The sequence below is a fragment of the Cydia strobilella genome, chromosome 23 (genome assembly GCF_947568885.1).
Source record: "Cydia strobilella chromosome 23, ilCydStro3.1, whole genome shotgun sequence".
In the NCBI taxonomy this organism is placed as follows: domain Eukaryota; kingdom Metazoa; phylum Arthropoda; class Insecta; order Lepidoptera; family Tortricidae; genus Cydia; species Cydia strobilella.
In genome coordinates this window covers 5,351,907-5,376,133 of record NC_086063.1, presented here as the reverse complement: position 1 = coordinate 5,376,133, position 24,227 = coordinate 5,351,907, and the positions used below count along the sequence as shown (strand labels likewise).

Here is a 24,227-nt window from a genome sequence, read left to right as displayed (position 1 = left end):
AAGTGAAGACCGAGCTCACCAAAAAATGTCGTGCCTGGTTACCAAAAATACGTGATTAAAACTCGTTATAGTTAACGCTTTCTCTACTGAGCTCGTTCACTTATACTAACAATGGCATTCTGTTAAACAAAAGCCATTATTTCTTTTGTGTGAGCGCGTGCTGGCCTTTGTGCCTGAGGCTCACACACAATGGCCACGCGCCCAATCACAAAGGCCACGCGCTCACACAAAAGAAATAATGGCTTTGTTTAACAGAATGCCATTGTTAGTACAGGTAAGTGAACGAGCTCGGTAGAGATAGCGTTAACTATAATAACATATATCACTTACGGAAGCGAAACCTTCAATATTCATAAATATTTAAAATTAGTATAGGTACCTGTCTAAATTGATATAAACGATCGTGATTTCGATGATTACCTCGATAAAGCATACTTGTAAATCACCAGTTATCACAGACATCAAACGTGATTCAATGGTTTTTATACCTATTTAATCGTTTTTTTATAAATGTCTTTATTTTCAAGGTTCTATTCCTTCTCATTTATATAAAATACCTGAAACTCAAGATATTTTTCAGACCGCTGTCCGATCACTCAATGTAATTATTTCAGAATAATACTTCTAATGCAGGCCATGCCAATGTGCCTTTGTTATTATTAAGTTTTATATTAAATAAATTATTTTTTCTCGCTTTCACCCCTATTAAATCTGACTAGCATCCCTAGCAGCCACACTAACACCATCTAACACCGTCCCTCACGCTCCACGAACATAGCATGTTGACGTTACAATGCAGCGGTGGAAATGGGAAAATAGGCATGGAAAATGTACAAGCATTTCACATGCCTTCTATTTCTGGTTAGTTTCTGTCAGAAACTTTCTGACTGCATTGTATAACACTAAGCAGATTTGTGAAAACAGAAAGCATGTTTCAGCGGTAGTGCAAAAAATATTAGTTTTTTATGAGGGGGCTTGGGGCTAACTCAAAATTGCAATTTTTTTTATTGAATTTTCACACATTTTATTCAAGGGCAAACGCATTTACAACGGCAATCTAAGCAAAACCTTAAAAGGGTAAAGTTGGCTCGATAGAACAAAATCACGAAAACATTTTGATTTATTTTCAATTTTATATCGATACCCTGCATACTATAGTAGTATAATTTTAGTACAAAATTGCTAATGATATAGCCGAGGGATATGACATGCAAATTTTTAAACAGAAGTAAACTTTCAGAGATATTGAGGTAAATAGAAAACCCCCCGCGATCGCCAAATCTTCCGTCGCAAGTTTCGCACGTCGCGCCATATCTTTTGGTCTTTGAATACCATATTTGTCGTTGCTATAAAACTAATAAATACGTAAGCATTATGCCTACACATACGTACACAAACAAATATTATCGGTCCGACAGCTGACGGGGGGCTCCGACATGGCTGAATTTATCGGAAGCGCCTTTCCGATATCCGATGTCGGATAATATTTGTTTGTGTGCGTATGTGAAGGCATAATGTTTATTGTAGTGTGCGTGACCGCTTAAGACGGCGACCCCGCGGCCTGACTACGTATGTAGGATCCTACATCCGATATCGGATCGGACAATGTGAAAACGCTATTAAAACTAGACAAACAGCATAGCGTTTCTTTACACACTGAATACACTACTCTACAGTTTTGCAAGCTTTTTACAAAGTCAACTGCATTTTTACTTTTTTATTACACTTCAGTGTTGCCAGCTTTTTACAAAGTCAACTAACATTTTTACTTTTTTACACTCGAGTGTTGCCAGCTTTTTTACCATTAACCGTGCGCGTGCCGCGGCCGTTCCACAAACATCGCACTCGGGGACTAATGGGGCAAACAATGGTGCTCAAAATAAACAGGGCACTGACTCGACGGTTGAGGTGTGAATTTATTCGGAGTTGCAATTTGCAACGTACTTAACTTAATCACAAATATACTTTATTATAAGACCTGAAAGGGGGTGCATTTTTGCAGCCTATACAAGAATATTCAAGAAATCCAGGAGCGTCTTTTAAAGTCTAAAATAGCTCTATTGCTCCATAGTTTTTACACACAAAACCACGGTTAGGAATGGTTAGGCAGGGATACTTATTACAGGGTACAGGTTAAAATTCCATTTAGTTTATCGTGCCTTAAAACTTTCAACACTTGGTTTGAGTCGATATTAGTGTGTGAATTTTCATATTGTCACCATAAAGTGAAATCTTGCAAGTTCGCTTTTGCTCGCTTCTAGACAAATGATTGATTTGTGATTTGACATGCGCAATAATTTGGTATGCGCATGTTGCGTGCGAGTGTCAATCAGTGCAACAATTAATAAAGTCAATAAATAAATTGACTTTGATTAAATGAAAAAAAAAAAAACAACTTACTAGATCGTAACTTAGCAGTAAGCAGGTTTCGTTTTTGTTGCTATCTTACCTACGGAAAATTATTACATTTCACAGCCCGGAAAGTTACTCTATGGTTTACTAAAAAGGCTAGTACTGCACTCTGGTGGCAGAACATCCCCTATTAAATAAATTTCATATAGACATTACCGCGGGAGTTTACCATCCGAAAGGTTATAGTCATAGTCACACACACACACACACACACACACACACACACACACACACACACACACATATATACACATTTAATGTAGATAAAATTGTATTAGCTTAAGTTTTCTTTCTGCTTTTGTTAAACTAAAAATTACTTGTTGCTACGGAGGAGCGGGGCTTCCTGATACAGGTATAATATACTTAAAAGGAAGTCCCAACCTACTACCTTGTAATGTAACATTTTATTAATGAAATAAAATATTTTCATTTTCATTTTCATTTTCATTTTCATTTTCATTTTCATTTTCATTTTCATTTTCATTTTCATTTTCATTTTCATTTTCATTTTCATTGTCATTTATTCATACAACAATATACATTGCGTTTGAATTTCACATTATATCACAATTACAATTTTATAAATAACAATTAAAAATTAAAGTATTACAACTATCTAACATAATAACAATTTGGCTTATAATAAAATAATAAATAATAATTCCCAAGTCTATGTCAATTCATCTAAATTAATTATTCGTTAGTTCGTTACTATTGATTATGTCAGAAAAAAAGAGAAAAAAAAACGAGTTATCAATACTATATTGTACTCTGAGCTGACAAAAACTCATCAACCGAATAAAAGCTGTACTGTGTTTGTATATTTGTTTGTATATATGTGTGTGTATATATTTAAAACTGTACTGTGTTTGTCAAAATTAACATTAATATTGACATTTTATACAGGTGAGAAGTTATATTAAAAAAAAAAATTATATACTTACGACCTAGGTAAGGTAAGTACGTATAGCTGTTTAGACAACTATTTTGAGATTCATGTCAAACATTACATTCGAAATCAAACACTACAAGCCTCATTTTCCACCCTCCCTTTCCTTTGTTTGTACTCTAATCAAAATGCACAATCGGTAATCAATTGAAAACAAACTCGGAGCGTTACACGAAAAACGAATCAAGTGAAAATTGCGCTGTCAAAACATTGTCACTTCAGGGGCAAATGGCAACGGGGGCAACAGTGGTAAAGGGGGCAACCTGCGGCAGCGGGAGGGTTCCCACGGTATCTTACTGTTATATTAAGTGTTTAGAATGGGTGATGGAAACACAAATGTTGACTATTTTTATTTACCTTGTTAAAGAAAATAGTGTTTTCTAGTTGTGAGGTGTTTTTTACCAATACCCTAACATAATAATATTTACACATTAATATTAACATAATAACATATATATATATATATATATATTTTTTTTTATTTTTATTAAGTAGAGATGGCCACGAATATTCGGAAACTAGGTATTCGGTATTCGGCCTATTCGGCCACTTTGCCGAATATTCGGTATTCGGCCGAATTTTCCGTACTATTCGGCCGAATACCTAGTACACCTACTTATGAAGAAAAATTGCTTACTTAAAGTGCGTTACAAACCATTATATTTAATATTTAAAAGCACCAAAACTTAAATCTTAGCAGACATTGTCTTTTGTAGGCGACCAGTTTTTATAATAAATGCGACTCAAACTGCATAATATTCGGCGCTTCGGCCGAGAGTGTGGCCGAATATTCGATATTCGACCAAAATCACTATTCGTGGCATCTCTAACATTAAGGTAGCCCGTTGATGTCTATTTCATTAATAAAAATAAACTTCAGTCCGTCTAACTAAGCTAACTCTACAGCAACTAACGGCCCGATTCGAATAAGATACGTCAAATAATAGGTCTAGAAACGATATGGATTAGATACGTCAGTCTCAAAAGTGACGTTTTTGTTTGAAGAAACTTTTGACACTGACATAATCTAATCCATATCGTTTCTAGACCTAATATTTAACGTATCTTAAACTTCGAACCGGGCCGTCAGTCAGGTAATGCACACATCATAATTTTAAAGAAATTTGACGTTGACGTCATGATTTCGTATAAATTTGACGTATATGGGTGCACTTCCATACTCTGCCGAGGGTCAAGTTGCCGCAGAGTTAGCTTGGACGGACTCTACTACAACTCCCTTTTCAATTATAAAATAATATCCATTTTATTTTTGTTTTTGCGTAAGGTATTATAAAAGTACCTACCCACAAATGAATCGATTCATTTCATCAAAATGACAAGCCTTAACATTATTTGCATCAACTATTGTAATTAATATACGAACCTGAAAGATAAAGATAAGGTAAGATAAGTTAATTGGTACAGGAGGCAATAATCCATAATTGTGTGTCCGCGGCGGATGCTAATCGGTCATGTTCTCGATGTGTCTGTCTGTCTGTCTTGACGGTTTTAACTGTAGGTTGATGCCGTGCCGGTGGGGAAAAGGGGATAATGTGTTTTGACGAGTTAGGGTAGGAGGTAAACTAGTTAGACGCTTATTGCATTTTAAACATTGGCTTTTGTCTGTGTCTGTGGTCTGTGTATACTTATCTGGCACTGATAAGTTTGTGTCGTATGCAACGTTAAATGTACAAAGCCGAGTTTACATATTATCAATCTGCGTGTCAATTTATTTGTATAAATTGTAAAAGAAACAGGAATCTGGTGGTTCGTTTTTAGGGTTCCGTACCCAAAGGGTAAAAACGGGACCCTATTACTAAGACTCCGCTGTCTGTCTGTCTGTCTGCCCGTCCGTCCGTCTGTCACCTCACCAGGCAGTTGAAATTTTTATAGATGATGTATTTCTGTTGCCGCTATAACAACAAATACTAAAATCAGAATAAAATAATTATTTAGGTAAGTGGGACTCCCATACAACAAACGTGATTTTTTTGTCGTTTTTAGGGTTCCGTACCTCAAAAGGAAAAAACGGAACCCTTATAGGATCACTCGTGCGTCAGTCTGTCCGTCTGCCACAGCCTATTTTCTCCGAAACTACTAGACTAATTAAGTTGAAATTTGGTATACATATGTAAGTTTGTGACCCAAAGACGAACATGTAACGTAAACAAATGAATTTTAAACATGGGGGCCACTTTTGGGGGGTAAATGTGAAAATTAAAAATAAAGTTTTTCAAACTATATCGTGTTACATATCAAATGAAAGAGCTCATTGTGAGAATCTCAAATATTTTTTTTAAATAATTTTAGGATAAACAATTTAACTTCTAAATTGTTTATCCTAAACTCATCAAACAAAAATTCCAGAAAATAGGCAAAAAATTACCATTCCCCCCCCTTTATCTCCGAAACTACTGGGTCTAAAATTTTTTTTAAATACACAAAATAGATCTTTACCTATAGATTACAGGAAAACCTATTGGAAAAGTGTAGTCAAGGGTGAGTCGGGCTTAATTACTTAGTTTTTGATCCGACCCCTACGGGTTTTTTTAAAGACATTTCACTCACGTTTCACATAAAAAATACATTGTTTAAATTGTATAATGTACGGAACCCTTGGAACGAGAGTCCGACTCGCACTTGGCCGGTTTTTTTGCGTAATGATATGAACCTTTCGTGCACAAGTCCGACTCGCACTTGGCCGGTTTTTCAAATGTCAGGACAGAAAACATTTGCATGATAACTAGCGACCCGCCCCGGCTTCGCACGGGTTACATAAAACTTTAACAGATTACACCTAAACCTTCCTCAAGAATCACTCTATTGATAGATGAAAATCTCATGAAAATCCGTTCAGGAGTTCTTGTCGCGAACATACCGACATACAGACAGAGAGACAGACAGACAGACAGATAGACAGACAGACGGACAGACAGACGCGGCGGGGGACTTTGTTTTATAAATTTAAAATACATAATATAATTAATATGTAGTGATCGGGGAATGAATCGTTATTGATTTAGTACAGTCCTGTATATCTAAACAAAATTTGTTTATCACCACAATACTTTTACTAATAGGGATAGGATTTGAGAACAAAAAACGTAACGTATGACTCATCTCAGGACATTTCAATATCTTTGAATACCAATTTTTTTATTCACCCAAAAATATCCTTTTAAGCTACTAAAAACGGGCCTTTTTAACTGACCACATTAAATTGTTTATCAAGCCGGTAGCGAAAACTTTTTCCAACAAATATCTCATAAAACTGACGTTTGAAGATAACGGCTGACGGTGACAGGGCCGTTGCATTAAAGTTAAAAAAAAACAAAACAAACATGGCGGCGCAAGATGGCCGTCAAAGGTGCCGCCGGTAGCGGTATTCGTAAATGATAAATTTAATATTTTTATACGGTTCAGAGAGGTTGCGATGCCACTGGGTTGTTTTGGTGTGACAATTTTTATGACTTGTATCGCATCGCACGCATTCTACGCATCGTATTAAATATTGAGATTAGTAAACAAGTGCACTGACCACCTGATAATAAGTACTTGCTTAAAAAATACTACAGTCCCTATGATGCCTAATGCAGTTATGATTATGACAGACAAATCTGTATATGTTCGTAAATCTGCAGGGTATTCTTATGATGTTGCTATAAATCGAAAAGCTAGTGGTAAATAGATATGCCTCCTTTTTTCCTCGACTTGGCGGGGGAACTACCGTGCCCCCAGATACTCAAAGAGTACGTCTGAATGTCTGTCAAGTTACACCAGTTTTACAGTACTAGCTTCCCTCGAATGCGGCTGACCCTTTGGCATGCATGAATTGTGCGGAATGTAGTAACCTAAAATGCAAAAGACAACAGCGAGGGAAAAATGTGAACTTTCACAGCTTGAACCAGGGGAGACGACGACGACACTAGGAATATAGTTAACGTCAGTAAAGATGGAGAATGACGGCGGCAATTTGAAGAAAGAAAGAGAAATTGCGTAAAGGAGACTTCCGATTATACAAATTACAAGGCAATCAAGGCATGAATACAACATTGAAAAGGTTGCATATACCTTTCTTTATTTATAATGTTGATTACTGCAACTGTTGTTTACTGTCAGAAAAAAATGTCGTAAACAGATATATCTCTTTCTTTTTAGCCTTTTTAAATCCTTGAGATGTAGGCCTCCTTCAATCCAACGCATTTTTGGAAACCGGGCGTGACCACCTCTTGCACCTTGCACCACGAGCCGTCTTTACGGGCCACATGTCCAACCCACTCCCACTTCAGTTTCGCCATTCGTCTGGTCTCTGGTTACATCAGTGACTACTATGTTCCCGAAGCCACTTGTTTGTTTTCCTGTCCCTTGGTGACTTCTGTCTCACTTAGTGAGATTCCTACCAATCTTCTTTCCATCGCTCTTTGGGTAACTTGTAATCTGTGCATTGCAAGCAAATAACCTTTTATAGTTACAAAAAATCTAACAAAAAATTGACTTGTAACCCGCCCAACGGATGCATATGTAGATGTGCATGCACACATACATAGTAGTTTCGGGAGCAAATCAGAGATGGTGCTCTCAAACGAGTTTCCATAAAATGCTTCAAGAGGGCTCTCTTTGCCTATAATGATTACTTTACTCTTTGGCTTGAACAGCAGAACTTATTTGACAGCTAATTTAATGCTTTCAACTGTCAAGTTGTCAACTAACTATTATAATATATATAACAACTAAATAATTTTGCATATCTTCCACGGCGGCGCCACAGTTATAGAGCGAATAACAATAAGTTTTAGCGGTAGTATCAACTCCAAACTGTCCATAGCATAAAATGTGGTCCGGCCGGACCGCGATTTCACGCATGACACTCTTTCAATTATTATTCATTTGTCAATCCTTAAGTTCGATGGCACAGTTCCTAAGGTAACATTGTACGGTGTTTTCTTTAATAAGTCAAGGTAAGCGAGCGTTTGAACTACTGTACGGAAGATACACTTTATAGTTTTTAAACTTTATTTCAATGACGATGAGATCGAATATTGTTCGACTTGTATGTTCTTTGCTTATAAACTCGACTGAATATAGTTTGACCCCAAGACTCATAGGAACTATTTTAAGAGAAGGGTCAGAAATAGCCGGCAGTCTACACGGTCATCCCATGGTGGCTAATCTTATTTGGTAAACAAACTATAGGTTCAAAGAGCAAGATCATAAAGTAGCGATTTAATTTGTAAATAAATTTTGTTGATAAAAGTTACGCAATATTAATCTCAGTATGCTATATTTGTAAGGAGTAATGAATATCCCATCAAAAACATAAATTAGAATTTAAGAGCCATGTTCTATTAAAAATAGCTTTGCTTTTGTCTTCGACAAAAATATTTGGGTTCTAAATGGGATACAAGTTCTGTAGATAATCAAACAAGTTTTGGAAAACTTATCACAAAAACCGGTCAAGTGCGAGTCGGACTCGCGCACGAAGGGTTCCGTGCCATTACGCAAAAAACGGCAAAAAAATCACGTTTGTTGTATGGGAGCCCCACTTAAATATTTATTTCATTCTGTTTTTAGTATTTGTTGTTATAGCGGCAACAGAAATACATCATCTGTGAAAATTTTAACTGTCTAGCTATCACGGTAGATAGATAGATAGATATATTTATTTCTAATTGAAAATTACATGTTATTTTCACTTAAATATATCACAAATTCACAAAAAGATGTGATCGGTCACAAAGAACGGTTCATGAGATACAGCCTGGTGACAGACAGACAGACGGACGGACAGCGGAGTCTTAGTAATAGGGTCCCGTTTTTACCCTTTGGGTACGGAACCCTAAAACAAACATTACATTCTAAAAGACATAGCGATATCTTGCAGTAAAGAAACCCGGTAGCTTCGTATCGATCGGAATCCCGCCAAGTGTAATCCGGCGCGGCGGCCGGTGTGAGTTACCGTTTGTGTCGCAGGATCGTTCACACTTTCACGTGCAAAGGTGAGCCACCTAACGAAATAGGTACCTAAATACCTATAACATGGGTTCCTAACTTAATTTATTTATTTACCTCCTTCTTAATTATAATTTGCAAACACAAATGTCAAGATGACTGATAAGGGCAGACAATATCAAGGGCTTAAAGGGTCTCCGGCAAGCTCGGTTCTCCATACAAACGTAGTTCTGCTCTCATTTTAAAACGACTAGCTAGATTGCTCTGAAACTTTGTACTTACAATAGGATAAGGTATGTCTGTAATTAGCTTACATAGCTTCAGATACCATAATTTAAAAAAATACAGCGAATTAAAAATTTTCATACAAAACTTGTTTTTGCTCTATTTCGTTTGTTTTATAAACTGGAGCTATATAAACTAATTTCAGACCTAGATATACCTCAAGTCAAGTTGTATGTGAAAAGTTTCATTACAATCCAACACGTAGTTTTAAAATGAGAGCGGAACTACGTTTATATGGGAAGGTGCAATTGGGCCGAGCTTGCCGGGGACTCTTAACGGCCTGTTTCGAATCAGGCCTTTAGACTTGACGGGCGTTTATAAATAACGCCATTGAACTTTATTGCACAAACAAAAAAATACAAATGGCGCAATTAATGCCAAAAGTCTCTACCAGTCAAGTAATGGGTCAAACAGAGACATGTCAGAATCAGAATCGTTGCATTTATTCGTGATAAACATATATGTTGGTGTATAGGAAAGATACAATTTCAAGAAGAAATTTTAACCACGTTCAGCATTGTAAGTGGGTAGTGAATATACTTACGGGTCTTACTGAACGTCTTTGGTGAACCCTGAAATCACTAAAACAGTTGTGCCGCACCCCGAAATGATCCTCAGATTCCATCAGCGCCATTATTATCATAAATAAATCCTTACCACAGCCCCTCTCCCCTTAAGAATTTTCATACTTAATGTTTAAGCGCTGCAGCAGTTTCCATCATTTGCAGTTTTATAATCTTGAAAAATGTATAGAAAATGACAACTAAGTACAATGGCAGACGATAAAAACAGCCACCAACCAAATACAGAACCTCCTTGAAATTGAAGTCTCCATCATTTGCAATTTTATAATCTTGAAAAATTTATAGAAAATGACAACTAAGTACAATGGCAGACGATAAAAACAGCCACCAACCAAATACAGAACCTCCTTGAAATTGAAGTCTCCATCATTTGCAATGTTATAATCTTGAAAAATTTATAGAAAATGACAACTAAGTACAATGGCAGACGATAAAAACAGCCACCAACCAAATACAGAACCTCCTTGAAATTTAAGTCTCCATCATTTGCAATTTTATAATCTTGAAAAATTTATAGAAAATGACAACTAAGTACAATGGCAGACGATAAAAACAGCCACCAACCAAATACAGAACCTCCTTGAAATTTAAGTCTGTTAAAAAGCACCACCATCTCAGGCCCGATTCGTTGGTCCTTAGGCACGTGTCAAAAAGGTCCTTATCGGGCTAATGACACCCGGGCCGAAACTAGGGCAGTATGCTACAACACCGGGGCGAAGACAGAGAAGCCCTATTACCTAAGGCGATTAGGGAGGGTTTGCCAGATATCGAGGAATTTTGACAATTAACGGTATTTCTGCCGTTTTCTGCCTACTGCCATTTAAAGTTAACTACATCAATCTTATCGACACACTATAATGTGGTAGGTTAAATTGTTTAGAAAAATATTTCAATTTACCTTGACGTTTTGTTTAAAGGGGCCCACTGACTATCAGTCCGCCGGACGATATCGGCCTGTCAGTTGTTCGGAACTGTCAAATTTTTGTTCTAACTGACAGGCCGATATCGTCCGGCGGACTGATAGTCAGTGGGCCCCTTTAAACAAAACGTCAAGGTCCCCTTAAGACACAGAGTGAATGCAAAAGTAAAACCTGGATGAGAGATAGAGAAGGAGAGTTTTAAAGAGCAGTAACGCCTACTTTTTTCAGTAGCCCAGGAGACGCAAGGCCCATTTATCTAGTTTAAAAATATCGGGCCTCATAACTCACTTCATACAACGTGCATTACCGGCAGACAAACTGTAGGCTTCATCTTTCTAATCGTAGGTACAACTGTGCATCAGCTTAATAAAGTTCCTAAACGCATTCTAAAAATTCTTAGATCTACGGGACAGGGAAATAAAAAAAATTACATTCTCGTGTTTGTAAAATATGACTTAAACAAATATATCCGACCGGAACGACCTTATTCACAATAAAAACTAGCAGCGGCTACTTTTTATTTACGGTATTGTGTAAAAGTAAACAAATAATACATTTCATTTCATATCAAATTGATTTAAATTAGTTAAAAAGCACCCCCGATGCGATAAAATGTATATTATAGTATAATCAATTAATTTCATTCCGCCCAAGAGATTAAAAAAGCAACTGGCCGTATAAAATTCTAAGGGATGCCAATACAATGAGGAAAAAATAAATTTCGAAAAAAGAACGCCCAGCTGCCAACGTAGCGCGAAAGAGACGACAATGGGAAATAATGGGGGCGAAAAGGACGGGTATACGGATTAAAAAAAGTCCGCGGATTAATTTTATTCCTGTATTAAAATGTGTATTCAGTTTTTAAATGGAAAAAATGGCGAGCCGTTAATTTAGTTCGGTGATTTACAGCACTGAAATTTGGAGGTTTGAGGAAAATTCAAATGTTTTATTTTTAATTGGGAGTTATAAGATTTACCTTGGCAACATTGCATCTAACATTAGACACAAATGCCTATCTCTAAAAGAAAAGTTTCAAACAAAAAGATGTCAAAAAATGAATGACTATTGTACTCTCAGCGTAAAAAACGCACCCGTCGATTTAAAAATATCACAGAGTTTTCCATAAAGCAACCCTTTTTGGGATTAAGCCCCACTTTTTATGGGTTCTGACAGTACCTATAGATAATAAAACATGTACCATAAATTCTTGGTAACGTATTGCGAAGGGACTAATTTTAGTAATTTTGCAAAACTGGAAAAAACGATAAGGCTGTGTCAGTCAGGTCAGAAGCTGTAACCACTACAATACTTATTTACTAGGGATATAATTATGCCGACGAGACATGGATGAGAGATGGTGAGAGATCGTGCGAAGAGCTGTGTCTGCCTCTACTACCGATTACCACACCAATACGACAGAGAAGAAGAAGAATTATAGTCATAATCGTTTCACTAAACGACCAGTTTCATTGTTCTTCGTAAAAAATAAAATATCCGAGCATAAAAACCTTCCCGCGTATATAAACACGATTTAGTTCAATATCTTTCGCACTATCATGATACATTTTTGTACCGTTTATCTGGACATATAAAAAATTTACAATTACATAAACACAATATACACTACGTACAGATGTAGTGAATATAATAATCCTTTACCATCGTACCGTACATTATACACAGTTCAAAAATACCTACCTTGTAATGTTACCAGCACAAATATCAATTCGTCCAATCAAAATGAGCTGTCTTACTGTAGATTTTGAAATTTAGTGCGATGATGACGATTTCAATCACAGTGTCGCATACACAGGTAAAACAATAAGAATCCAAAATTTAAAATGACTACTTCAGTCTCATGTCTGCTCGACTGCTGTTGCGTGGGTGGCCTCTCCATACGACTCTCTTCTTCATCTTCTTTCCCTGTTCCCTTTATCTGGGGTCGGGCCTCCTCACTCTTCTGCGCCAAGCTCTACTACTACTCTACTCTGTTTTGGTTTGTCTCTTTTGACATCTGGGATCTTTTAAGGTCTCTTTCTATGTTTGACCACCCAGGTCGACGGAAGGCGGCCTGGGCCTCTCTTAAGTTCTGGAATTTTCAATGCGACTTTGACGTCATAATCATCACTACGCCTGTTCACGTGGCCGTACCACCTACGACGATTATAAAATATAATCTCCTTACGACTCTAAAACCATAAAATTTATATTTTATCATTTATTATATCACATTTTTCGTAAGTTTAAATCATACATGTAAGTAGGTACAATCAGCTTCAGAAATGAATTTCTGACCCAAAACAGGGAGTTAGGTTCCCTTGCAACTTGCAACCGATTATTTGTGTACCTAGAAAACCTAACAAATCTCTCTCTCTCTCTCCTTAGCATTATTATTCCCATCTGATTGTGGGGTCTGCTTTTCTTGTCTTTTCTTTCCACTTCACACTATCGGACGTGTCGTCTACTGAAACGTCGCAGGCCCTCATGTCTTTTGCTATGGTATCTGCCCATCTCATCTTCGGTCTTCCTCTTCCTCTGGACCCAGCAATGTTCAGATCCATAGCAACATTCCCGATGTAATCAGGAGGTCTTCTTTTCACGTGTCCAAACCATCTCAGTCGACTCTCTTGTAGCTTATCGGCGATATTACGTACTCCGAGGCTACCGCGAACGTGCTCGTTGCGTATCTTATCAAGCCTCGTTACTCCTCACATCCACCGAAGCATCTTCATTTCGGCGACTTGGACGGACCGGGCATGGCTCTGCGTCATAGCCCATGTTTCACTCCCATAGGTTAGAACCGGTCGTATTATGCTCTTATATACTAGGCCCTTAAGCTTCACGGGCATCCTCCGATCACAGGTAACGCCAGTCACTTCCCGCCATTTCAGCCAGGCAGCGGCGATCCGGTGCTGCAAGTTCATCTCCAATTTTCCTGAGGTGTGCAACATGGTACCCAGATATTTGTATTCGTCCTAACAAATAAAACATGGATAAAAAGGATGATAACGAACAATGTCGTCACTGCACCTGTTAAACCAATGAAAGGGAACGATTTGAATTTTTAAAAGCGTTTCAATACGGGGAGCCTAAGAGAGGATTAGGGCCCTTCGCGGAACGGCACAGTTTGCGGCGGTCGATTGTTTGTGCATAGAGAATAGAGGGCTTGTACCATCCATACTCCATACTAATATTATAAATGCGAAAGTCTGTCTGTCTGTCTGTCTGTGTGTTCCCTCTTCACGCTTAAACCGCTGAATCGATTTAGATGAAATTTGGCACAGAGATAGGTTGAGTCCCTGAGAAGGACATAGGATAGTTTTTATCCCGAAAATCATCCCTTAAGAAAGTAAAAAACGGGGTGGAATTGAGATAATTAATGAAGTGTCTGCTAATTTGTGTGCATAATATGCTCAAATTGAATAATTGCTATGAAATTTTTTCCAGGCGCTATTTTTACTCTAGCTGCGGTTACTAAGTCCACGCAGACGAAGTCGCGGGCAAAAGCTAGTAAACTATAGATGTAGTAGTTGTAGCCTGGCAAACCAATTTTATCAGTAACAGTCAAGGGCCTGACACTCTTTGATAGAGAAAGATAGTTTTATTGTGATTCCTATCCCGCCCACCTACAACCACTATTCCTTAGAAAATTACATAATTGGCTTATGAACAAGTAATTTTACTCCCTTAAAGAATATTTAGCATGTAAAGGTTTGTAGTAGCATGTTCTTATAATTTAATGACTGTTTTGTTATTTATTAATTTGCTATTTTATAGTTATAGCTAAATTAATTTAGTTTGTAGTTTTAGAATTAAGATATATTGCGTGCTGGATCTCGGCAGATTGTGATGGACTTTTGTATATACTAACACCTTTTGTACTCACTTTCATGCAATAAAAAAATATGAATTATGAATTATAAGAGGAAAGAGGAAATAGTGCCATGTTTTGTCCTTATCACGAACCGGGTGGCATCATAGGTAGGAGGCGATGGCGAAATACCGAAATTTATAAGAATGAAAGAGAAAAAATCCTATGCTGCCCAAATTTTATATGAATATTCTTGCTTCATGGACAAGCTACTTTTAGCAAACTATAAGAATGAAAGAGAAAAAATCCTATGCTGCCCAAATTTTATATGAATATTCTTGCTTCATGGACAAGCTACTTTTAGCAAACTAGCTGCTGGGAAATATATAAAAATCTCATAGTACCTTAAAGAGTCCCCTGCAAGCTCGGTTCTCCATACAAACGTAGTTTTTATTTTAAAACGTCTAGCTAGATTGCTCTGAAACGTTGTACTTACAATAGGATAAGGTATACCTATATAGGTCTGTAGTTAGTTTATGTAGCTTCAGATACAATAGTAAAAAAATACATCGAATTCAAGTTTTTCATACAAAACTTGTTTTTGCTCTATTTCATTTGTTTTATATACTAGAGCTGTATAAACTAATTACAGACCCTAGATTTACCTCGTGTCATTGTATGTGCAAAGTTTCATTACAATCCGACACGTAGTTTTAAAATGAGAACGAAACTCTGTTTGTATGGAAAGGTGAAATTCAGCCGAGCTTGCCGGGGACTTTTAATATATTTCACGGAAACTGTGTAAAAAGTTAGCCATATTCGATGGCTAACTTTGTTTATAAAAAATAACCTTAAAAGTTTGTTTATAGAATAAAAATTACTACTTAATCTATGTTCGACCTTCAAGTGTAGGATTAAAATTTTGTTAAGGTTGAAAATTTTAGTTTTTTTTTTAAAGTTCAGCCAAATATTTAGATATAATGTATCTTTTTTCGTTAGCAGGGTAAAAAGCTAAAATATTTGCCCCTCACAAATCTCTTACCTTCATTATTTATCACAAGTGAAATTACTCGTATGTAACAATATTTATGTCTTTTTCTCTTTCGCTTTGCCTCGTATATTTACTCAAAAATACTACACTACATAGTAAATACCCACGCAACTAACGTAACAATATCAAAAATAACAAACACAACGCTGCTAATTAAGGCCAAGCTACTTCCTCCGTTTCCCTACATTTCGGGGGGAGGGGACACTGGCAACACTCAGGAGGGGGGATAAGCGGCTTACGCGGGGCTGTTTTGATTATTCCGAAGGATGTCTTCTTGAAACGTAAATTATGCAATGCTCTCCCAGTTGTTTTCGCTTGTCATGTCGGTGTTGCCATAGGGAATGCTAATGGTACCCCTACGAGTTTTTAGTTCCGTGAGATTTGGGAATCTAAGATGGCTAACGGCTAAGGTTAGGTTAAAAATTCTTAATGGATCAAACTTTATCATTTTAAATGAGAGTTGCATTCAACAGAGATCATATGTCTTTCGCGGACAATGTATCAATATTTAAAGTAGATAAAACATAAAACAAGAGTTCCTTCGTTATGCGGAAGATCTTAATCCTATTAATGTCAATGCATACCAGACTTCATTATTTTTGACTTGAATGTGCAAATTGTGCATTCGAGTAGGTATACTTATGATAACAAAATTATGAGAAAATCAATTGTGCCACAAGAAACTACTTAATTAAGGAACTTATTGCTCCTTTTTCTTATGCTTTACACTGAAATACCTAATATGTACTAATAGAATTATACGATAGGTAAATACATGGAATTGGAAATACACGTTTCACCAGCTTTCAAGCTTATGAATCAAAATATAAAAAATAATTTAAAGACTGTCCTCAAGTAATCACTCGAATCTTGAAGCACGCAACTCACTAATAAACTAATGCTAATCTTATTGTACCACTCATAAATCCTACCATTTCTACTAAGCACGTTTGATTTACAAGCCTCCTTAAATTCGAGCTGGCAACAGCGGAAGGTGTTGCCATATAAATGGTTGTAAAACGTTAAAGGATTGTAAACTGACGTGGTTTGCTGTAACATAGGAACGCTTTCAACAAATTGCTTGTTGGATGTGGTTTTTGAGAGTAAATTAGGTACGTATGTATCGGTACAGGTTAGTACAGATGTTACTTAGTGTGTAGAATACGGAGATGTGAGATACATAACATAAGTCCTATTTACTTGTTACAGTTGTTACTAAAGAACATAACGCGATTATATACAAGGCTAGAAGGATGTGTTCCTGACGGTGTTGTACCTACACAGTGTCTCTGTACTTAAAATAGGAATACGATAATTAAGGTCTATATAAGTTCTAAAGCAATTTTATATTCCACATTCTATTAGCCAATCGAACTGCCCTTTAAAGGATGACTCACGTTAGACCGGGCCGGGTCCGGGCCGGAGCTTTCGGCGCTGCGTTTTCTATGGGAAGCATCACGTGATCACCGGTCATCTGTAAAAGAAAAGTAAACGCCGGAAGCTCCGGCCCGGACCCGGCTCGGTCTAACGTGGGTCATCCTTAAGTTGTTGGGATATAAAACTGAGATATGTTGCTATCGTCCAAAGAAATGCAGTTGTATAAATTAAATTAAATTAAATTAAATATATCTTTATTTCAGACCCACAAGTCCATATATATATATAGTATAGTGCGACATAAAATAGTAAAAATTAAATAAAATGAAACTAAAAAACTTATATAGTAAATTGTTGCCATGTTTAAGCATTTTACATCAAAAATATGACAGTTACGTAGAAAGTGGCGCCCTCATTTATTTTCTACCATTTTATGTCACACGTCAACCAGAGATGGAGGCCATCTTAAACAATTGAAGCACTCACCTTGCGGAAACCCAACAGCCTCAAGCCCATGATGCGTCAGTCCAAACGGGCCAAGCCCGCCCAACGGTCCAGGTCCCATCCCCATATGGTGCGCGCTCGTATGATGAGCGTAAGGATTCTGCGTCAGCGGCGACGGCTGCTTCAAGTAGTGGAAGTAGTGGTGCAGCGGTGTGGCGGGGTGCGCTTGCGACGCCGAGGCGCTAGGCTGCGACGAGTTGGTGAGCAGCGCCATCTGTCGTTTGGTAGTCACCGTTGCCACGCGCGCGTTTGTGGCATTTTTGGGCGTTTATTGGCTGTCTGCCATTCTTTCGATCTGCAATAGAAAAAGGTACATTGTGTTAATATTTTTAGAAGGAAAGTAGACCTCTACTTTGATTGTAACTTTAAAAAGTGCAAAAGAAACACAAGTGCTGTGATATACACACATCGGCTCCAAGAGCTGCAGTGCTAGTGTATAAAGAAATAATAATAGACACCGACTTCGCTAAGTTTGATCCAGTACTATGCGTTGAGTATTCAGTTTTTTTTATACGATGGTGAATCATAGGTTATGTTGTTGCCATGACAAAACTAGGTACGAAATATTGGGTAATAATTCAATGTCAAATGTATTTAGCAAACTAATATTGTCAGTACAAAACCGTGGCATAAATTTCCCATAGAAATTTTGAATTCCGCGTCATCTACTGCGAAATTGGTTTGCCAGACTATATTACAGTTAACTGAGTTCGTACGAGTCTACTTAATTGGTTAGGTACAAGTCTCTATTCATCTAAAAATAACCTTATAGCCATATCAAAAGCAAATATTTATTTCTAACAAGGCAACGTAATTATATTCCAATAAAGACCAATTTTTCACGGCTCATACACACGACATTGAAATTACACGTTCGATTGAACACATCAATTTCAATTGCATTTTTTCTATAACTCCACAATTGCCCGTGATTTTTTCTGCATTGCAACACAAAGGTCTAAAAGTCAAACACGTGGGACGTTAAAGATTGAAAAACGCCTCATTCGTCACGATTTCGGAGTTCTAAATTTAAAAATTGCAACTGTAAAGGTTTTTTTGGGAGTAGGTACATGTTTGCCGACATTCTGTCACGTCTTTTTTGTAGTTACCTGGTCTTGGGTAGTACGAGGGGTTGTATTGTCAGAAAAAGTGTGCTGACATACGAGATGTAAGCGATGAAAGGTGGGCATGATACTCGTACTAATCGAGGTCTATTCATGATGTTTCTAATGGTCCCCTCTGTGTCTGTGTATGTTGATAATGCATTCCGTAGTGCATAGTTAAAATAACTTGAAAGAAGTGAGAGTCCGCCTACAAGCAAATAAATTAAGCTAGTTACGGTTGGGAGTTATTAGAACAATACAGTGTAAATTAATTAATTTCGTAGTACCAATTATTTAATAAAATGAGTAGTGAAAGTTGCCAAAGTTTAGAGCTGGCAACATTTAACACGGTGCGTTCATAATAACCAAATAACTATGCTCGGCAAACCATTGAAATTTACAACAAGCACTATTCTTCTTTAGTTACTAGGTACGAGTATAGTATAAGTCTCAGACAAAAATGTAGGTAATTTTTCATAGCATTTCATCGAACCCAGGAACCAATAAATTTTTTTTTTTTTTTTTATACCACGTCGGTGGCAATCAAGCATACGGCCCGCCTGATGGTAAGCAGTTACCGTAGCCTATGAACGCCTGCAACACCAGAGATATTGCACGCGCGTTGCCGACCCTTTAAAAACCTGTACACTCCTTTTTTGAAGAACCCCATACTGTAGCCCCTCGGGAAAACCTCGGCAGGGAGCTCATTCCACAGCCGAAGCGTACGCGGGAGGAAATTCCTCTTAAACCGCACAGTACGCGACCATTTAGGTGCTAGGGTGTGAGGATGAACACCCTGCCGATGGCGAGCGGTGCGGTGATAGAAAGCGGCCGTTGGCATCATGTCAAACAATTCTTCAGAGCACAGCCCATTGTACAAGCGGTAGAACACACACAAGGAGGCGAAGTCTCTCCTTAGACTTAAAGGTTCGATACCGCTTGTGAGTTTGGGATCGTCGACGATTCGTACAGCGCGCCTTTGGACTGAGTCGAAGGGTCCAAGCTGGCATCCAGGTGCTCCTGCCCAAAGGTGACAGCAGTACTCCATATGGGGTCTGACTTGCGATTTATATAGCAGCAGTCTTTGCCCCGGAGTAAAGTATCGCCGTGCTTTATTGAGCACACCGAGTTTTTTGGATGCCAGATCAGCCTTCCCTTCCAGGTGGCTACGGAATTGGACGTCACTGGAGATGTCGACACCGAGGATCCCAATACTCCCTGACATGGTAAGGGCTGTGCCTTCGAACTGTGGGACCACAGTAAATGGGGTTTTCTTAGCGGTAAACGCGCAAACTTGTGTCTTGGTGGGGTTGAATCGCACTAAATTGTCCCGGCCCCACACCGAAACTCTGGATAGAGTGCCCTCAATATCCGACACAAGCTTTTCACGACTCTCTAGCACCACGGAACGAGGGATGTTGGCACGGCCTGCGTAATAGGCATCCCCAGTACTGTCGTCTGCATATCAATGAATGTCGTCGATAGACAACATAAATAAATATTTGTGACGTTTTCAACCAAAAGGTAACACATTGTCGCTTGTTGATAAGGTTGATTTCTAATTGAAGCTATATGGAAATAGCGCCTTACTGACAAGCGACAATAAGTACCCTTTTGGTTGAAAATGGCACATTTGAGGACAATCTTACACAGATCGACCTAGCCCCAAAGTAAGCAAAGGTACTAGGCGACGATATACATACCTAAAAAGATAAATACATACTTTTATACACAGAAAACACCCATGAGACAGGAATAAATATCCGAGGTTAACACACCCACTAGGCCAGACAGGTCGTTTATAGATTCCAAAGGTCATTACAACTAGTCCATATATTCGTATGCTATCCTAAATGAGTCGTGTATGTAAAAGGTTAATTTTCTGAAAACTAAATTATAATGGAAATTATTATCAGCCTAACACGGCAATTCATTAGTAAATCTCCGCTTCCTTCTTGCACTAACCGCGTCACTGTCGCCAACATATTCCCAGAAACCACATTGTCACCAAGGCACCTTGAATTATCAACAAAAGATTATCCTAAACCAATCCCGGACAAAAGCTTCCACAAGCAAACAAATATGTTCCTTAAACTTATAGGTTCAAGATGTAGAATCGCTCGGGCAAATTTACTAAGGATTTCTGCTCTGGTGAAATTTGGCAGATCTCAAGGTGTTCATTTGTTAACGCTAAACCCGAACGCCGGTGGGTTTGAAGTGTTTTCACGTCACTGGACTTTCTTTTTTAGATTGAGTCACTTCTAAGGAAAGTGTAGTGTACAGGTATGTTGGTGTTTTTGTAATCACGCATTTTTTCTCGCTGGTCTGAAGGAGTCCGTGAATTTTTAGTACCTAAATGGGTGACTTACGCACATAAGGTATACGAGTTTGACATTTTTATTGCTTGGAATTAAGATTGGAGGTGACAGTGTCCCAGAACTGAACATTTACGTTAGTTTCAATTCATACATTAGAATTGGCTAATACATACGTACTAAGTGCTTACATTAGTTTTCTTATATATTATACTAGCTGTTGCCCGCGACTTCGTACGCGTGGATTTGTAACATTATGCAGCAAAAGATATCAGTTGGGACGGTTAATCATTTGTTAATAATTATACAACGCATGAAATTTGTCTTTCACAAAGTACGAAGTTTCAAGCCCCTAACAGAAAAAAATTGTTCTCTATCTAATCCTTCTTAACACTTAGATTTTCAAGTCCACTATTAAAATAAAATGTTCGCTCCCGATGCAAACTTTATTAATACAAACTTTTAAAACACGGTGCAATCAGTTTTCGTCTATTTTAATATAATGCCCTTTTACCAACTTTCATGTTCCTAGCTTAAACGAAAACTTGTACTACATATAAACTCACATCCCCCTTTTAACCCCCTCAGGGGTTGAATTATTAAGAACGTTGAAATAACTCTTTTTTTGTAATATTATACAATGCCTTTCTAAGAAGTTTCAAAGCATTTGTAATGGATTCAAACTTTCAACCCCTTTTTAACCCTTTTAGGGGATGAATATTTAAAAACGCTTAAATTGCTTTTCTTGTATTCTAATAATATGCCATTATACAAAGACTGAAGTCCTGTACTCAAAAAAGGTTTGATTTCCATACAAACTTTCAACCTCTTTTTTACCACCTTGGCGGATGAATTTTCAAAAATGCTGAAATAAGTTTTCTTCCCTTTTAATTACATATCTTTCTATGAAGTTTCAAGTACCTAGCTTAAAATAAAATTAGGACCCCTACAAATTTTCAACCTCTTATTAACCACTTGATGAAATGAATTTTTAAAAACGCTGAAATTACTTTTCTTGTAAGTATTCTAATAATATGCCTTTAAACAAAGATTCAAGTCCCGCACTCAAAAAAATATTTGATCTCTATACAAACCTCCTCATCCTCCAAGGTGGCGAAAAGGGGGTTGCTTTTCGCCACCTTGGAGGATGAATTTTCAAAAACGCTAAAATCACTTTTCTACTTTTTTAATGATATATCTTTATACGAAGTTTCTAATTTCTAGCTTAAAATAAAATTTACCCTATACAAACTTTCAACTCCTTTAAGGGGTGATTTTTTAAAATCGCTGAAATTGCTTTTCTTCTATGCTAATAATATACCTTTATACAAATATTCAAGTCCCATACTCAATAAAATGTTTGATCTCCATACAAACTTTCAACCCCCTTTTCACCACCTTGGGGGATGAACTTTTAAAAACGCTGAAAGAAGTTTTCTTGTTTTTTAATAATATATCTTTTACCCAAGGTTCGAATTCATAGCTTAAAATAAAACTTGAACCCCATACAAACTTTGGACTCTCATTTCATCCCATGAATTTTGAAAACCCCCTTCTTAGTGGATACTAACGTCATAAAAGCTACCTATTGTGAAAAATTCAGCTCTCTAGGTTTAACGGTTTGGGCTGGGCGTTGATTTAAGTGAGTCAGTCAGTCAGTCAGTCAGGACTGTTACGTTTATATATATAGATAATCAACATCGATGAAAATGAGTTACCTACTTTAAGGGAATCGGCTTTCATTGCTTTTCAGTGTAGGTAGGCACGAAGCTTATAAAGGATGACACACGCTAGAACGGTCCGTGTCCGGGCCGAGGCGTCCGACACTTAGTTTTCTATGACTTGTGGTCTATGATGCTTTCTATAGAAAACGGAAGTGACGGATGCCTCGCCCGCACTCGAATCGTATTCTCAATTAAAAAACTAAGGTAGGTACCTAATCCAGAATTAGCATGCACCGTAAACATCATATTATGTGTTACCTTTGTCTAAACTACCAAGTTCATTTCAGATTTGCAGTAACATCTGCACTGGTATATTTATAGCCTAGATATAACCTGTAACCTTTATCTTCTATAGGTATAGTTATCCATATATTTTACGATGTTTCTATAGGTAATATAATCGAAGAGCAATCAAATAGCTTGGCTTAAGCTCGAATCGTTAAAACTGCCTATAACATTTTATGACATATGATATTTATGTTGACATGAGTTGAGTAAGTAGTCTAGTTGAAAGAAACTGTACTCAAGTGAAGAAGACATTTTCTAAAATGAATCTTTTTAAATACGCACACTGCAAATATACCCTTGGACTTTTAGAATAGGTAAGTACAAAAGGAATGTTTAAATTTTAAATCCTTATGTTTATATTATAACAGTAGGTATCTACGAAGTCTCTGATATAAAGATTAAAACTGCTCTACGATTAATACCATTTTATTTTTATTTTACTAAGAAAACAAACGAACGCTGACAATTATTAAAGAAAAAACACTATCAATTCTCCCCCACACAAAAGGTGTCAATGGCGAAAATCTATTTGTCAAAAACGCAACGCGTCATAAATATCGCGGGCAAACATTCGCCATATTGTTTAAAAACAAACATTTCGCGCCCTTCGCTGATGTCTTGTTTGCGCAGTTGGTAGCTCCGCGCAAGGTCTTTTTTGGGGGCGCATTGCATTTTGAGACACAGAAATCAAAATTGTCGCAATAATGTGGGTAAGCTAACCTAACCTAACCGAACTCAAATGGAGTTAGGTATTAATGTTAATTTAATTACCTATCTAACTTACCTAATCTTAAATAATATGGATTGAGACTATTTTATTTATTTGAATGGCGATTTTAGTTTTTATTTTTTACAATCTCGTATTAGGTTGTAGTCGACCACGAAAAATGGTTATGCCTTAGCAAAGTAATGTCAAATAAATTTTATGTTTTAAATTAGCATGTTGTGCTAAGGA

General features: G+C 37.3%; 1 protein-coding gene across 1 annotated transcript in view; it reads right to left on the bottom strand.

Annotated features, from left to right (window-relative positions):
* The window catches only part of LOC134751823 (homeobox protein OTX1 B), a 71,424-nt gene that overhangs the window by 25,382 nt on the left and 21,815 nt on the right, over positions 1 to 24,227 (bottom strand). Inside the window, exon 2 of the mRNA XM_063687313.1 lies at positions 17,825 to 18,137. Within this exon, the coding sequence (XP_063543383.1) occupies positions 17,825 to 18,056 (232 nt within the window). The 5' untranslated portion in view covers positions 18,057 to 18,137. The remainder of the gene's footprint in view (positions 1 to 17,824; positions 18,138 to 24,227) is intronic.